General features: G+C 40.3%; 2 protein-coding genes across 9 annotated transcripts in view; one reads left to right on the forward strand and one right to left on the reverse strand.

The window, feature by feature from the left end:
• The window catches only part of LOC147633879 (SNARE-like superfamily protein), a 33,904-nt gene extending 28,035 nt beyond the window's left edge, over positions 1 to 5,869 (forward strand). The window contains exons 2-4 of the mRNA XM_086804934.1: positions 3,179 to 3,265; positions 3,383 to 3,451; positions 5,201 to 5,869. Coding sequence (XP_086661060.1) covers positions 3,179 to 3,265; positions 3,383 to 3,451; positions 5,201 to 5,335 — 291 coding nt within the window. The 3' untranslated portion in view covers positions 5,336 to 5,869. The remainder of the gene's footprint in view (positions 1 to 3,178; positions 3,266 to 3,382; positions 3,452 to 5,200) is intronic.
• Positions 5,870 to 14,127: 8,258 nt separating this feature from the next.
• On the reverse strand, positions 14,128 to 16,832 carry LOC147633880 (uncharacterized). 8 transcript variants are annotated; one of them, XM_086804941.1, is made up of 8 exons: positions 16,165 to 16,832; positions 15,992 to 16,081; positions 15,577 to 15,705; positions 15,294 to 15,464; positions 15,158 to 15,213; positions 14,903 to 14,990; positions 14,711 to 14,812; positions 14,133 to 14,626 (listed from the first exon to the last, which is right to left on the reverse strand). In XM_086804941.1, exons 1-6 carry the CDS (start codon positions 16,248 to 16,250, stop codon positions 14,947 to 14,949), a joined length of 576 nt encoding a protein of 191 aa, XP_086661067.1. In that variant the 5' UTR covers positions 16,251 to 16,832; the 3' UTR covers positions 14,133 to 14,626; positions 14,711 to 14,812; positions 14,903 to 14,946. The 8 variants fall into 8 exon arrangements, with proteins under 8 accessions (XP_086661065.1, XP_086661062.1, XP_086661064.1 ...); XM_086804940.1 differs by having other exon boundaries at positions 14,136 to 14,626; positions 14,731 to 14,812; XM_086804939.1 differs by having other exon boundaries at positions 14,128 to 14,626; positions 14,903 to 15,213.
• Positions 16,833 to 18,047: the final 1,215 nt, after the last annotated feature.

The following is an 18,047-nucleotide window of genomic DNA, read 5'->3' on the forward strand; positions in this document are numbered from 1 at the left end:
GTAGGTGCAACAGGACGCTCCTCAGTGCCATCCACATATGGCCATACATTCTTGGCAACTAATACATGATGCATCATATAAGCCCACATAGGGTAGTTATCCCCATTGAGCTTGTTCTCTTGAGATAGCATGCCAAAGAGGTCATTATTACTATTGGCCATGATAACACAGCAAATCTGTCACAAGTCACCACGAGTAGGCAATGCCCAGCAAAACCGTAAGAATGCAGGACTTAAATAGCAGGATAATCAATGGACTGAAAGGGAACTCCTTTACCACGAGAAATACATATGCATGTCCTAAATTTGCAAGTGTACTGCACGATGATGCAAATTTGTCAAAGTGTCCACAATGGCATACATATATTGCAGCAAACCACAAATGTATACATGTACCGTGAAAAACACGATCAGCTGACACCTGTAAGAGCTGCAAGTGCTCAAATCATGGCAAAATCAAAGGTAAATTGGTCAAATGCTGCGAAAATGGGCTCAATGTAGAAAAGCCCCAATTTTTAGGCAGCCAATTAGACCTAATCTGAACCGGATCTGCACCTGTAAATCTGCCAAAGCAATTGTCACGTGTATCAAATGCTGTAATGTCCAAAAAAATTGGGGGAAATGCCCCAATGTCACGTAAATGTGCCTGTAATACCTAAAATGCCTGCAAATAGTGCCAATTTCTGCAAAATAGTGTCAATTTGTGCAAAATAGTGTCAATTTTTGCAAAATAGTGCCAAATTTTGCAAAATCCCCAAATTTCTAGTGCAATTACGCACCAAATCTGCTGAAATCAATGCCAATGTGTGCCAAACACGGGGAAAAAACCTGTGTCCAATCACACCCGTGAGTAAGCTGGGTTCAGGGTTCACACCTGAACTAGCCGGGAGTGGACATGACCAACAATTTGGATGTGACTGTTTCGTGCATGTTCTAGAATCATCCAGAACCAAGTGGGATTCCAAGAGCAGGAAGTGTATCTTTTTAGAGTAAGGTATGGAGTCAAGGGGGTACCGACTACATCGATGACTCAAACGACTCTCTCCTACCATTACATGCATGTGTAGAATGATGAGTGCTAGAGTGAGAGCAAAGCTCATTGAGAACATCCTTGCCTATATCCAAAGGAGTGAAAAATCCTCCCCCACACTTCTTCCACTGTCCTCAGAATCTTTCACTAACACTTGTTCCGAACTTTTGCACTCTTGGAATCAAGTGCTCTATCCTATCCAAGCAGTCAATGCATACGGGTGCTAGAAGAGGGAAAAAAAAAAGGTTCCCAGGCTGTGATACCACAACTGTAGATTCCTTGTGTCTATGTGCTAGAGTTTTCTCATCAAAGCTCCTCACCAAGACCACACAGGTGGGCGGACAACCATCAAATTGTAATCAAAATTTGCATTCAGTAATATTATTTACTCTCCACTTCTTTCTGCAATTCAGTGCTTTGTATTGTGAAGATCTTGCTTCTGCTTTTGTGTTTTCTTACAATACATGCCAGTGTGCTAGTGCACACAGAGACATGAACATCATCATTGTATGTGTGCTATCTATTGGTACCTTTTGTATCGACTATATCATGGTTGAATCGGATCTTGGAACAAGTGTTTGTGACAAGGACAAGGATAAAGAGAAGAGCCTTTGGGTTTGGCAAGAAGACAAAGGTTGGAGCTTGTGGTATCATGTAGATGTTCGTGGTGTTTTGGATATTTTTGAAAATCATTGTATATGGGAGCATTGAGTATTTTTGTAGCTACATAATCTGCAGCACAAAAGCTCCCCCGAAGCTTGCACTATCTGAAATCCTCCTTGGCAATAAAGAATTCCAAGGAGGGAGTCGGCCCATGTGGTGTCTGAGCACGTATCTTTATTTTCAGCATTGTAGATGTATAATTGCTTGTATGTAGAGTTCTTATGTGGATTGAGTTTTGTTGATTTAAATGGTCATGGCCGTGTTTAATGTTATTTTGCATTGATGGTACATTGAACAATGTGTCAAATGCCCTTCTATCCACCTCTTGTGAGATTGAACCATTGTGTAGGAACCTTCTTCTGGCCTCTATCTAGGCAGAGAAACACCCATGGCTATGGAGCACTCCAGCTAACAGTGAACTTGTCGGCCATGTTCAATTACATTGATGGTAAGTGTGATCCCCACTTGTAATCTTTCTCTTCCTTATAGGAAGAAGGAAGCCTTGCTCTAGCATTACTGTGACTCAAAGGTGCCCTAGGGACTAGGTAAACTCATGAGAGAGAGAGAAGCCTACAATTAAACCAATCCATTCAAGCATCCATCAATCTATGCAAGGATCCAACAAAACACAAGCAAGCAAGAGAGTAGGGAGAAGAGGGAGAGCTCACAAGTATTCTATTGAAAGGGGAATGATTATCCGTTGTTGAATGTCAAAATTGGCTTATATACAAAAGGCTAGTAGTGTTCACACTCAGCTGGTCATAACTTAAAAATGGTCCATGGCCACTATTGCTAGTTTTAAGCAAATAGATGCACGAAGTCTATGACTTCTCAATTTGGCAAGCACAGGGTAAGGTCACTTCATATATTGCAACATTGTCTTACAAGAGATAGGTGTGTCATGACACTCAACATGATGTGACTCCTTGTATCATCTACATCGGGTACACAAATTTCTTGGCGCTCAAACAAGACCTTGGTTGAGAAGGTGGACAGTGGAGGCGAAGGCTCGCATGGAAACATGCTAGGCAAACCCCGAGGATTTGGAAAAGGGTTCGGCATGGAAACGGGTTCTAATAGGGCTTGTCCACACTCACTCACAAATTACAATTTGGGTGGACAAGTTATAATGGGATTCCCTTGTGCTTTCTTGGTTCAAAGGATTTATGAAGAGACTAGTGGTTCCTGCACTTTCCTATTTCTGTGGGGGTTTCGTAACTGCGGTAACCTTGATCAATATTTTTACTCTTGCTATTAACATCCACATCTTCTTGCCAGGTCTTGAAACCCATTTTAGGAAATGGTCAATTTTGCAGGTAACAAGATTTATCTTGTAGCTGCATACAATTGATCATTTTTCTTTTCTTCAAAGTGAATGGGTAGATGTGCGATTGACGTTGGCTGTCTCCTCCATATTGTATCATGTAATAGAACTTTGTTAATGGAAGGCACATAACATACTGACAAGTTTGAGGGGTATGCACAGTGCTCATTCATAGAACATCGCAACTATAAGGTCATCTACAGACGATATGCATCACTTTTTTTCTTGGTTGGAGTTGATGGAGACGAGGTATGCTTTACTGCTGGGAAGGCTATCATTTGTTCTTACATATATGGGTATGGAAAAGAACTCTAAAGCTAGCGTTGCCTTGTATGGTCTGCTAATCTTTAACGTGTCTTTTGGCAGAATGAACTTGCTATACTGGAGTTCATACACTGTTTGGTAGAGACAATGGACCGCTATTTTGGAAACGTGGTGAGTGGGTTTTTAGGGAAAATTTGTTCTTCCTATAATTTTTTGTGTTCCCATTGATATTTATATATGTGACTCTTGTCTTGTATGCATGCTGGAACCACCTTGTCATGCTTATACTTAAATATGAAAGGGGGCGTGCTGCAACTACCTTGTCTTGTCTGCATGCTGGAACCATCTTGTCATGCTTATTATCCCTCCACCCTGCAATTTTTGTGGGCGTGGGGCCCCCCTGCAGGTCGTGCGGAGGGGGGGTGTCTACCTCTGTTGGGGCCCTATCAGGAAAGGATTTGGTTCCAGATGCAGATGAAAGCTATGTAGAGCTGCCAGTCATCTATGATATCTGTGTTTGACTCCTGTTTGGTTAGTCTGGCTGCCTCTAGTCCCGTGTGTTGGAAAGACCGTAATGCTTCCATAGAAAGTCCATGAGACATCATCCAATCTGTGGACCCCTTAGTGTCATGGTAGTTTCTGTCTGCCTCAGCTATCTCTTTCATGTGATGGATCCTCTGAATGTATGTTAAAATGTTTCATGAATGTCCATGGGGGAGCTGAAAACTTGGTTTGGATAATTTGATATTGAAAGGAGGGTTTTTGTGATAGTTCTGAGAGTAGGCCATTTGATGACTGCTCAAATTTTGACTATGTTCAAAGTGACCATAAGATGAATGTGAGGCAGAGCACCGAGATTGAAATAATGCAGTCTGAAATTTGAATGCAAATAATGAGAGCGAGATTGAAATAATGCAGTCTGAATGCAAATAATGCAAATTAAGGCAAGTAGATCTACCACTTGCATATCTCCCCATCGTTTGAAGGTGGATATTTTGAGAGGCATGGTTAAGTCTGAAACAAGAGAATGGAGTATGCCCCACTGATCTTGACAGCCATATGTCTTCTTAGAATCATTTCTTTATTATGTCCATGTCATTCCAATGGTCCTTGGAGGTGTTGCCTCCCCAAACTTCTTCATACAGCACGACTTGCATGACCAAAGCTCCAAATAAATAAGATTAAGATGCCACCACATGTAATTACCTGCATGATGGCATTTCTTCTTAAAGGCATAATAGCTGGTCCTCAATTGTGCGTTGTGAGCATTTATGCCACCTATGGTTTGATCAGATTTCAAAGCCCAAGTATTTAATATGCTCAACTACATTGTAAGCGGACTTCAACGCCTGAGTATCTAATATGCTCAACCACCTTGTCAGTGGATCTTAATGTCTAAGTATCTAATATGCTCAACTACCTTGTCAGCTGGCTCTAGCCAGAGTGGTAATACCTTGGCCTACCAATGTGCAGTTACAAGGTTCAAACCTTGGCACCTGTGTATAGTAGTACTTAAAAAAGCTCAAGTACCTCAAATTTTTGTCCTGGATATGTGATGATTGGATGCACTTTAGGCTGGGCTGATACGGCAGTAATTGTCTTCGTTTTCCCCAAACTGACAGACAATCCACTTCAAAGGATGGCGTGCTCTTCAGTCTCAATTGTTTCTTGCTTATCGCACGCTCTGCATTCACGTAGTTCTGGATGCTTTCACTTGGCAACATGCCCCTTACGGCCTCAATTTGGAGCCTATGTAAGGACACTCTAATCTGGCCCATGGAAATTGTGAGCGTGCATGAGAAATGAGTCGCAAGGTATTCTGGCATGTGGATAAACCCATCTCTCTGTTACTTTCAACCCGAGAGAGAGAGAGAGAGAGAGAGATTTTGGCAGTCCCTAACCTTTATTGTTTTTTCGCAGTGCGAGCTTGACATAATGTTTCACCTTGAAAAAGCACATTTCATTCTTGAAGAAATGGTAATGAATGGATGCATTGTAGAGACCAATAAGTCCAACATTTTGACACCAATTCAACTGATGGATAAAAGTTCATAGAGGGAAGATGAGGCAATAATACATTCTTGAGAATATACTAAAGGATGCATTCGAGTTTGCTCAGGGATATACGTTGAATGGTGTGCATGCCATATAAGGCAAGTGCATAGAAGTGTGCCATTGATGAAGGTGCATGGGAAAAAGTGCTTTGAATGCTTATCTTCAATTAGTTTTCTGTACTTGATTTGGTGCTTGAGCTCTCTTTATTTGTTGATTCTAAGTTGATCATTGTTCATTTTGAACAAAGATCCTCTTTCATTTGTAGCGTTAGGTAAGTGAAGAAAGGTAGCCAATGGGCTGGCAACCTAGTGTTTACAGGAACAACGAAGACTTGCTAGCTAATCTCTATTACCTTAGTGTTGCGTACCATGACGAACAAACTTCATAAGTAGAGGCTTTTTGTATGAATGTAGTGAAAACAATAAGATGTTTTGGTTGTACTTGTGTGGATCTTTTAATAGTATGAGGTGTACGCTGTTGTTGACATGATAAAGAGGACTTATTACCAATGCATCTTGTGTTTCAAACTAATCATCAATTTTTCAACATTTTGATTTGCAAAGATCTTAGTCAGTACCCAGTGACACATTAACATGTACACATGTACCATGCTCAAGTACATTGTTGTGTGTTTTGATTCTTTCTGTTTGTTTTCCTTATCGAAGTGAAACATAAATTTTGGTTTACATGGGGGAGGGGGATCTCTAAGCTTTGCCCTAATGGATGGCTTACATACTACAATGCTTGAAGAGATGAAAAATGAATGCACTTTAGAACTCTCAAAAGATTAGCTTCATTTTTGGGGGGGATTTTCTAATATTAACTGACCTCTTCAATCCATATAAATAATTATTTAGATTCCTAACCCTAATCAGGTAAGTCCAAGTTTTGGACCATGCTTTTTACCTTAGTGGATAGGACTTGGATGTGTAATCCTAGAACAGTGATCGAGTTACTTTGCATGGAGACCTTCATTCAATGACATAACGTAGCTCTATTTTGTACCTTTAGGAGTAATAATCACACAAGTTAATAAAATAAGTAAGGTTTAACATAATTGCAACACACGAGTTCATAAAATAAGTAAGGCTTAACATAATTGCAACTTTTATTTCTAAACTAGAAAGCACACAGATTCATAGAATCATGATTCACCTATATGCATGGCTGAAATTTGCAACCATGCCTTGGACTTCAAAATGAAGGCCTACAAGGTGCCTAGGCCTTCAAGTGAAACCTATTACTCTATAAAATCTACTTCGGATTGTCTTCGCTTAAAACCCTATTTTGCAAAGTGGGCTTTTTTTTTGAAGCAAAAATGGGCTTGAAGCCCACTTTAGCCTTCAAATTTAAGCCTTGCTTGTTATGTACCCATATAATGTCCTTTGAATATAATTTATGCGTTCTCATTTACTCTTGCTTCTTAAATCTTATAGAGTGACATAACATGTTGATCAATACATAGTATCCAAGACTTGCGACATTCATACTCGTGGAAGATTATGTCTAAATTAGGCAGGGGCAGATTAGGCCATAGGCATTAGCCTTCCAAGCAAGCTTCCAGGATAACCACTTCTCAATTAGCAAAGTGAAGGGCCATCATGATTTGGCACGAAAGTGGGAAAGCTTTTTTAGAACTCTCGGGAAAGTGAGAAAGCATTTTTAAATCTGTACTTGGTTCCGACTTCCGACTCTGAGGCCGGTAGAAAGGATAGATGTCATGAGACCTTGCACTGTACTTGCACGAGACATTAAATGAAAATGCGAGACCTTGCATTACACCTGCACACTACATCGAACAAAAAAGTAGCCAGCCATGGAGAAGTAACCTAAAATGAACTTTGATTTGGGCCCTTATGTGAAGGAATCCCGTGCTAGTGTGTTGTTCGACAAAATAGCCGATTCTGTGTACTGGGAAGTGCTAGTAGAACAAAATGTATGCTGAGTACACTGACAGAAACAATAATAGGGCTACGCCCAGAAACCTTTTAGATCTTGAAGGACCTCAAATTTCAAGGATCACAACGGAGGCAGTGGCCAATCCTCATTCATCAGCTATTTACTTTTGTTCCTAAGAAAGCTTTGGTAGCGCAAGGGATCCCATTTGTACCATCTTCCAGCCGAGAGGCTCAGAGGTAGCGTCCTCCCAAGCTAGCACACAGCTCAATGGCAGTTTACAAAAGGAGAAAGAAGCATCATGGAAATAGCTACAGATGCAGAGGCTGTGAGGATAGAAGATAAAGCTCAAGAGCACTTGATAGAAGAAGGAGCAATGGATGTTCCAAAAAGCCCTCAAGGAATGCATGGTGATACCCAAAGAGTGAGCACCCTATCAAGGAAGAAGGTGGTTACACAGTGCCTGTAAGGTTTAGCCCAGAGGTTTGGCAGGGAGTTCAACCAGAAAGGAGGATGCCTTACCTAGATGTGGTCTATTATGCTCGGGTATACATTGAAACTCCCACGAGCCTCAGAGTACCTGTTTCATGCCATATCCGAGGAGATGGACTAGGAAAGCCTTTCCAGAAAAGAGGGACATGAACCCAATTTTGTCTTCAATTACCCTTAGTTTTACCTGAGTCTTCTCTTCTACACAAGACATGCGCATGTACCCAAGGGAGTGCTACTGTTCTTGGAGCTGAGTGACCCAGCTTTCGTGGACCACAGTAAGGTTTATCCAGCTGATGATGATCACGATGCTATGCAACTTATAGACCATGATGGTGGATCAATAAGGCACCAAAATCAATAATACTCGCAAATTCTTGCTGCCTTCTCTCCTGAGGATAGGGCCGTACAACGCTTAGAGTTAGGGATTTGACAGTCTAAGCGAGATTAGGGCAGATACTCAACCAACCCTGGTTATCCCATGCATGTAGACAAGATGGAGGTAGTCCCCCTGTTTGTGAAAAGGCGCCACTTCACCAGGAAGCGGCTGCCTCTACAGCTCATGCTGGGACCCTGCTACAAGACCAGCGAGGATGGCAAGGGCAAGAAAGCAGAATTGCTCAGTGGAACGCGAACCCTGTTTTTGGGGAAAACAGCGAGCTCCTCCTTCTGCAACAGGGGCTTCCCTCTCAGCAGGTTAGCCCCTTTCCTCAGTTGATTCATAATGCCAGCCCATCGTTCAGTAATAGCCCTATTGCTGGTCCGCAGGCCGTGTATGAAGGAATGAAGATAATGTCTGTAAAGGACGGGCCTCTGCAAGGCACACCAGAGGGCAATGGTTGAGGCAATCACACAGGAAAGCTGAAAGGCAAGACAAAGGTCAGTGTAGAGAGCTCAGAGGCTTCCCAGAAGGGACTCAGCCAAATGGAGCAGACCATTCAGGTAATCATCTCTCTGTAGTCCTAAGATATTGTCAAGGGGGTAGAAAATGATCACCACACCAGGTGTTTAATTGGCCAATGTTTTGGTCTTAGGCCACCCTCATGACTAGGTCACACGGGGTTGTAGTGTTGGGATCAATGGCTGAGCATGTTAGTGATCATATCTAGCATCGTGCGCCATCGGATCTCCTCATGACTAAGTGACACATCATGAATCAGGAGGGATCTATGGTTGGAAAGAGGTGTCACGATTGGGTTGGAAAGAGGTGTCGCGATTGGGATTTGATCAACATTGTTGGATTCTCAAGTGAACTATGGGTAAACTCAGGGTGAACTCACGGGTAAAGTCGAGGTGAACTAGGGAGACCTATTCCGACAAGAAAGTGAACTAGGGAAACATTTTCCAGCAAGAAAGTGAACTAGGGAGCAAAATATCAAGATTTAAATTTAAAAACACTCTCCACAACCTGCCGGAAAGTATAGCATAGTGGTTAGATGTTTAAAGCTTGGGCGGCTGGTTCCAAGTTCAAATCCTCTTTTGCATTGAGCTCAACCCCTCGAAAATTTTCTAAGTCCCAAAAATCCACATGGTATACCTGAGTTCACCCCTAGTTCACTCCTCCTGAGTTAACCCTGAGTTCACCGCTAGTTCACTTGCCCAATGAGAATCCGACGGTCTAGATTAGGCAAGATTGTGATGCCTCTTTTCAGCCTTAGATCCCTCCTGATTCATGATGTGTCATTTAGTCTTGTGGGTCAAATCTCCATGGTCGTCACTAAAGTAAACTCGGACCAGGGACACCGATCACTGGGCAGTGAACAGTAGGAACACAGTCGCCGAGAACTAAAGTAAACTCGGACCAACATAATTGTCGTAATGACGTGCATGCGAGCAGAATTTATGGTCTTTAATGGGGGATATATTGAGAGTAAACTTGAACTGCCAAAGTAAACTCGGACCATTACCTTCTATCAAATTTTTACACAGTCCATAGAATGCACTTTTCTTTACATTTTTTCCATCAAATCTCCATCCACATTTGTAAGAGATGGTTTCAAGCACTTAGTGTTGATATTACTATATTGAGGTTTCTTCTCTCTTTCTCTCAAATTTGTAAGTATATTCTTCAATTATGTATGTTATCATTTGCAATAGATAGGAATTGATTCTCAATTAAAGTAAGCCTGATTGAAATAGAAGTGATATTGTGGGATATGTATTGTGTTCTTGGAATGAAGCTTTATACAATCTTAATTAGTTTATGTTCTTTGAAGGATGGATTTGTTGAACCAAGACCAAAAGCGACTTCAATATTAAAGAGTGCTCCAATGGTGATAGAAGTCACTCCTCATCAACAAGTGATTCAGACGTGGAAAATCTCTTTCGAGATAGCAATCAAAGTATTCATGTTCGATCCAATCAGAGTAACATTGTTTCACCTAATCCAATGTTATATTTGTCTCCTAAATACTATTCGTTTGACAAAGCAAGCTATAACTTTATGATGAGAGCTATTTAAGGAGTTGTGATAGTCACATTGGAAACCTTGAAAGCTCATGATTCTAGAGGTAATCAAGATTTAAAGAAATGGAGAAGAATGATGGATGGCCTTTGCTTGGGGAGATGAAAGAAGATGGTGAGCCTTGCCTTTGCCTGAATAGCACACCAAAGCTAAGGATTGCATGCTTAGAAAAGTGGGGAAGCATGGTGACATTGTCTCATTATATTGTGGAGGATGATTATCACCAAGGAGTGAATGAGACAATAGAAACAATCAAATGTAGATGGTGTACTGATATTAGAAAGCACGGGATACCCACCTCTTTTATTAGGGACTTCATCAACGCCTGTGGTTGTAAGAGATCAAACCATGAAGGAGAAGTGGAATGCCAAGCAAAAAAAAAAAAGGTGCAAGCAACATTACTAATTGTAGATAAGGCAAATGTGAAAAACCACTTAAAAGAGATAATTATTGAGCACAAGGTTAGACTAGTAATGGTTTGATCAACCAAAAAGAACAGTGCATCCAAGGTTGTGGTTGATTACATGTGCCATAGAGGTCAGCTAGCCAAAAGGGAACCATTAGGAGATTAAGATCAACCAAGAAATGTGGTTATCCATTCAAGGTTCAAGTGGAGTGTCCAAGTGGCGATTCGGATGCTTTGATTTATATACACTCTACTCAGAAGGACATGTGCCGAGAAGTCATAGTGATTTATATCACTTACCCATTCATCCAAAGGTCATTGAATGTTGCATAGAAGATCTTTTTAACATTGGCACATCTCGACATGTGGCAAAGATGCCAATGTCAAAGTAGGGAATTCATTTGAAACAAACCTCTCAACTTGACTGCATTATCGGTTCTTTATGATACCGAAGGAAGTGGCTTTGATGTCATATGGAGTACGCAATGTAAGTAATATATCAATGACATTCGCATAGTGACTTTTGTAAACCTAAATACTAATTCTATCTAATATAACAAGATCTCTCTCTCTTTGTAGGAAAAATCTCAAAGATGATTGGACCATGATATACATGGAGTGTTTAAAGCTACGTGAACAAAATAAGGTACCATAATATGTTATTCATTTATAGCATTCATCATGTCACATGGTTTTGTGTTTTCACTTGTTTAACCGACGACACTCTCATGTAGGTGCTATATTGTCAACCATATTATCCTAATGTACTAGAAGATAAGGATAAGCCATTTATTCTTATTATACAAGATAAATGGATGTTCCAAATGGCCACATGCTTCTCGTGTAATAATTCTTGGGCCATAGATAGCACTTAAAACAAATGTCTTTAGTTTACGATTGTATGCTGCATTTTACCAAACCAAATTGGAATGGGTATTTCAATATGGTTTATGTTGTGCTCTAATGACCCGGGTAGCAATCAAGAAGTAACTACCTTATCAAAGACTCTTCACATTATTAAAACAAACCAAATTGGAATGGGTATTTCAATATGGTTTATGTTGTGCTCTAATGACCCGGGTAGCAATCAAGAAGTAACTACCTTATCAAAGACTCTTCACATTATTTTTCAAAGAATGGATAATGCTCGGCCCACTGCTATTGTGATTGACAAGTCACAAACAACAAGAGCTTAATACAATACTTTAAGGTCGTGTATGAGGATACATATTGTTGGATTGTTGATGATAGAGGCTATTGTCAACAAATAGCATGCCATGTTTTACTATGTTGGTTTCATTACGAAGAAAGCATGGATGGAGAATCTTCTTCCACAGGTGTGATTCCAAAAGCATGAAGAAATATTTCTCTAGGTTGTGGTGTGTTATTTTTTATTCTTCCATGATGTACCGGATAAAGTAAACTCAGAGACTGGTCCGAGTTTACTTTCACAATCCGAGTTTACTTTTCCAGGTAGAGCAGTGTGGTTTCTGTCGTCCAGCAAAAGTAAACTCGAAATGGTCTGATTTTAGTTTATTAGTCCGAGTTTTCTTTGACAATGCATTTATGTTTTTGTATGGCTCAATCATTCGTAGTAGAGAGCCTAAGTTGGATTGTGTACCTTGAATTTAGATTCCAAAGATGAAGTTTACACACCTATGTGCAATCTCTTGCACACCATCACAGAAGAAGACTTCAACATATAGTATAGTTAGCTTCTAGAGTGGTATTCAGCACACAACAATATTGTGGTGCAGTATGTAACAAAGGAGTGGTGTGGTCACAATTGTATATGGAGGAGGAGGTGGCCTAAATTTGGACGATTGTTTCATTATGGAAATGTCGACACCACCAACTTGGTGGAATGAATATGATGTGATGAGAGATGGATATGGATAGATGCGAGTGGATGAGATCTGATGCGGATAAATGAGGAAAGATGATGTGATGAGAGATGGATATGGATAGATGCGAGTGGATGAGATTTGATGCGGATAAATGAGGAAAGATGTGATGAGATGAAAAATGATGTGATGAGAATGGAATACATATGAAATAAATGAGGATTGATGTGGAACAATGTGGAAAGACGAGAGTTTGTTATAGAAACTGTATTTATGACCTGTTTTTAAATGACTATTTTATGTCAAAAATGCTGGGGAAGCATTTTGATCGTCTTGTGAATGAGGTCGTGGAGACCTATCTGATAAAGTTGCAACAGTTGACGCAGAGTCAACGGAGGACGTCTCACGTAGCAAGGTCGGCCGAGGTCTTGACCAATTATGGCAATACATCTCAAGAAAGGATGCAATGATTATGGTAGATCTTCTACATGCACTTATTGGAGATTCACAAACCGACACTCGTATGGGTGGAACTTTGCTTGAGTTATTCAAACAAAAACAAGAGATAGGTTGACTACTACTAATATCTTTGTAATTTGCAACTCGCATGAATCTTTTGCAATTCTCCATGTCATTTTCTTACATCTTATGTTATGGCAGCTGATTGTGGACGTTACAACATCCATGGATCATCAAAGAGACATACGGCATGATTGCTCGAAGGGGAGCAAATTCTTCAATATTATTAAGGCAATCCATCATGTTTGGAAATTGTGAATGAGATGACGTTACTGTTTAAGATACAAAGCATCTCAAGAAAAGGTCAATTATATCATGTTAGCACATGCAATCAAATTATTGTGATTACCCTGATGATTGGAGCAGTGATTGCAAGCATCTCATTGGTATTAGGTTGATAATCACTAGCCACTTTCCACATTTGCTTTCTATCTTGCCAATTGTTGATAGTGCACATGCATTAGTCAACCATAGTATCAATGAAGAACCAGTTCTTCAAAATGATGATCAAGACCTCTGTGAGATGGGTGCAAGTGAGGAGTTACCCAAATGTATAGAGGAGTTTAGGGGAATCCTTTGTTAGATTGAAGATGGTTTGCAAAACAAAGATGAGATAAAGAAAGCTATTCTACAACAATTAAAGATATCCAAGGATAACCTCATGAGCTTGGTAGCTCCAAAGAAGATTGACATGCAAACACGTGGAAGCATTTGCCAAATTCAAGTAGATGTTACATGCACTAGATTGGGTCATGGAATTCCACACAAGATACCTAATAGTTTAGATGATAATTCTTCCCAACCTAAGCATTCTCATGTTACTGGAGTTCTAAGGCAAAAACATCAACGAGGCAGGCACCGTGTTCGCTTTGAAAAGAGACTACGCATTTGGTGTCCTCATTGTTGTACAAAAACATTGATGATAGATAGTTACCATATCATGTCACACTTGTCATGCATTATTGCCTTTGACCATGAGGCATGCCCCGCTTAACAGTTTCTAGTTATCACTTTGACAGACTTTGAACCTTGATGGTTAAGCATGGAAAATTAGAGAGTTCTCCACTCACTTGAAGAACAGTGATCAGTAAACTTACCAGAGAAAAAATTCATCAAAATGCAACATACATTATTAGGCAGAAAATCAGACAAGCACCAACCTATTTCTTCTTCAGAGAGAAGACACTAGAAAGTAAAATGTGGCGGGGTTTTGCACTATCACCATGATGAAAAACCAAAAGGAAGGTAACGGTCCTCTTGATTGGAGGTGGAAGAGGGGCTTGATTAACTACATCTTCATTATTAATTTTACTGCTAATTTGGGCAGTGGCTCTGCTAATTTCTCAATGTCATCCCCGCTAGCTCCTGTTGCAACATAGCTATAAGAGCCATTAAACAAAGGGTTTCTCCCCCAACTACACCTTAACACTCCACTGAACATGTTGCTGAAAGTGTGACTATCAGAATATAGTTCCCCATCATCACTAGAGCTCTAATTGAGATCGAAAATCATTCCAAGATCCATATCATCGATACAAAATGAGATTTTCTATGTTGTCGCATGACACATGACATCAAGAAGATAGCCCTTTGCATAACATGACATGACACCAAGACAATAGGTGGTTCTTGATCTTTTCAACATCTTCATGAGTATACCGATTTGATTTCAACTATTAAAAACAAAAAAGAAAAGAACAATTAGGTTAAGCATTTCTCCCAAGCCAAAGTACATTCAAAACATAAATGCAACTTACCTAATGTTCCTTACACCTACCAATTATTGCTCTGTCTATCAAAAACCACATTGTGGCCATTACATAAAAGCCACAATCCACCTCGTTAGGTTGATAGGGTACCTACAACGTAGAAGGAATTACCTTATATGATTATCTATGCAACAATACATGTAAATGCTTACACAAGACAATAAGTCCATATACCTTCACCTCCTGCGTTACACAATGCAATTACGGGTTCTCCAACTCATACTTCATTGCCGAGCTAGAGCATTGCCGACTAAGATGCCGTAACACTCTGCCATGAAACATGTCATTATATGTATATTATTATAAAATATTGTACATAAGGGAAGAAAATTTCTCGTCGAGAAACTTATTGATACACATCATGGAGATAATCCGACAAGGTGCACATGGACACAGAATCGAAAAACAATATAGAAGTTTTCCCTCTCAGCATACCTGGGATACGGACCTTGTGGTGGCCATTGAAAATTTCCACAAGAACCCAATGGTTTCTATAAAAGGAACTCGTTTAAGTCACACTTACACTTGCAAGACAAAGTATTACATAAAGAGATTGTCATTATAGTATTACCTGTGCAAGATAGGAAAGAAGGTAAGCACATGCTGTGCCAAGTTGATGGGCCCAAAAAAGTTATCCATCATGGCATGATTGTGAACCCTGGAGGGCACATATGCATACCACAAGATATCTACAAACCAAATTTCCTTGAAAACGTCGTGTGGTAGCTTGTTCTCCATCAAACTACAAGAACTCCAAGTTAGCAAGACATAAGGTCATTTACATTGCATTTCACAAAGTTGTTTTAAGGTGTACTTACATCATAAACATATTCATTGTTTTAAACTGTACTTACATCATAAACATATTCATTGTCTGTGTGGAGGCTTCAGTTTGAAAGTCATTGTCAATTAGTCTATCCTCCATTTTTGCACTCAATCCTAAGCGTGTACATGTGAAATGGAGGGTGACAGCCTCTCTCAATCTATAGCACAATATTGCATGATGTCATCTTATATTCTAAATCTCGAAGCCAAAAATAACAATCATGATTGCAAATATTACCTTTCTAGATGTATTTTTTCATCGCCCAAGTTAGTGCTCATGCACTCGATCTTGTCGTATAAGAAACTTTGAAGACTACTTCATTCTCTTCTTCGAGCATATTTCTTTGGTGCCATGCTCACATGATCGATCTTTATTCATGACAATGTTAGTAACTCTTGATATGCTAGACATGTGGATAATGCATGTTAGATTTGTAGACTTACCGAACTCCTCTCTCTCGGGACATCCATATCTTCATCTTCTTCCTCACACATTGCGGCCTCGGCCTCAGTCTCAACCTCTCTTCTCCATTTCTACGACACATTTACTCAAAAAAATTAAGTCTTATTCTTGTTTTATAATAATGTATTTAATTTAATGTAATTACATCACTTACAAATTTCTCATAGTAGCCAGTCTTGATACGCCTCTTGATGTGCGAGATGCGACTATCCTTTGTCTCCATGTACAAGTTCTTGGCATCTTTGAGTTTGCTTGTAAAAATAAATTCCTCCCTCGTAGTGGTGCTCTTATCTTCAAGAGCCTCCCACTCCCACTCCACTAATTGTCGTTGACGCTTAAGGAACTTGTGTAGATTCCTCTCAAATTTCTTCGCCACATCCTCAAACCTAGTCTTTGCTTGTTGCTCAAATCATAACAAGGATAAGGCAAGACCTCTGGACACTCCCCATCTCTAGGTCACCCCACCTTAAGCTTGGGGATGTTCCACCACTACTTGGTGTTCATTCTTCAAATACCGCATCATGGTGGACTCTCTTAAAATAAGTTTAGAACATGTTTGAGATGCTCAACATTGTCGACCAATCCTCCCATTAGGGAGTGTAATCTCTGCGTAATATGGAGACATCTATAAATAACATAATAATGCAGAGATTATTATTGCATGTATCTCTCTCTCTCTCTCTCTCTCTCTCTCTCACACACACACACACACCACACACACATTTGTCATTCATGTATATTATCATTTATTCATGTATTCTATGAAATTTGTAGGTATATTCTTTAATTTTTACACATGTCGTATACCTCTCTCTCTCTCTCTCTCTCTCTCTCTCTCTCGCTCGCCATTCATTCATGTTCTTTATCAACCGGTCATTCATGTTCGTTATCATTTATTCATGGGAGTGCTGTTATCATCTCTCTGTCTCTTATGTTCTTTATCATTCATTCATGTTGTATATAATTCATTATTCGTGGCTGTTATCATCTCTCTCTCTTTCTCTCTCTCTCTCTCTCTCTCTCTCTATATATATATATATATTTATATATATATAAATTATACAAAGAAAATGGAGCCTACCTGCACAAAACGTAGGCGCTGGGGTAGGATGTGATGGCCACGGGCGTCAAGCAATGGGATTGGTCACTGTGCATAGGCAGACCACAATAGCAGACTGGGCGTCCTTCTCCCCTACTTGTAGGCCACGACTTGCAGACCACTCCATGCTTGGGCACGACGAGATGGAGGGTTTGAAAGGATGAAGTGGTCATCACGGGGAACATGGGGAACACGGTGGCGGTGGTGGGAGAGTGGCCTAAACTTCCGCCTCCCCGACCATTGTATGCAAGGATCTAAACTAGTTGCAAGACCTAAACCGGTTGTAAGCGGCAAGCGGCCAATGGAGAGAGTTGCAGTCACATGTAGAAGAACCGTTGGTTGTCTCAATGAGAGGCGGAAGGCGCACAGAACATGCTTTGGTCGCGTCGCCTGGGAGGCGAAAAAAGCAGCACAAACAGTGGGATGCAAGGGTAAACTCGGGAGCATTGGAAGGGGAGGAATGAAATAAATGGAATTTTGGGAAATTCCACTCCCACTAAGTCCCATTAAATTCCTCAACAAAAAATAACTACTCATTTATGTACCATTTATTCTCCCTTCCACACAATAAATCTCATTTCTCATTGGATCGCGTTCCCACTTGACGAGCCCGACCCACTTGGTCCGAGTTTACTAATGGCCCGAGTTTACTTTTTCATATCCAACAAACGCATGATGCTAGCGATTGGATGGCGTTTCCAGCCATTAATCCCAATACCCTAACCCCATGTGACTTAGTCCCGCCGATGCTAGGCCACCCATTGAGGTGCTTAGAACCTGGATAAAAAGAGAGTGGACTCCCAGGGGTATAGAGGTGAGCACTACTCAGAATCTGCCAAATAACTTCTTCATTTTTTTATTCAAAGAAGTAGCCATGGCATTAAATGAGGTGCAGGCGGTGAGTGGATGATTAGGAACACTCCCTTATGTTTGTCCAA

Source organism: Cibotium barometz, chromosome 11 (genome assembly GCF_041138505.1).
Source record: "Cibotium barometz isolate CiBa-2024 chromosome 11, ASM4113850v1, whole genome shotgun sequence".
NCBI classification, from domain to species: Eukaryota; Viridiplantae; Streptophyta; class Polypodiopsida; order Cyatheales; family Cibotiaceae; genus Cibotium; species Cibotium barometz.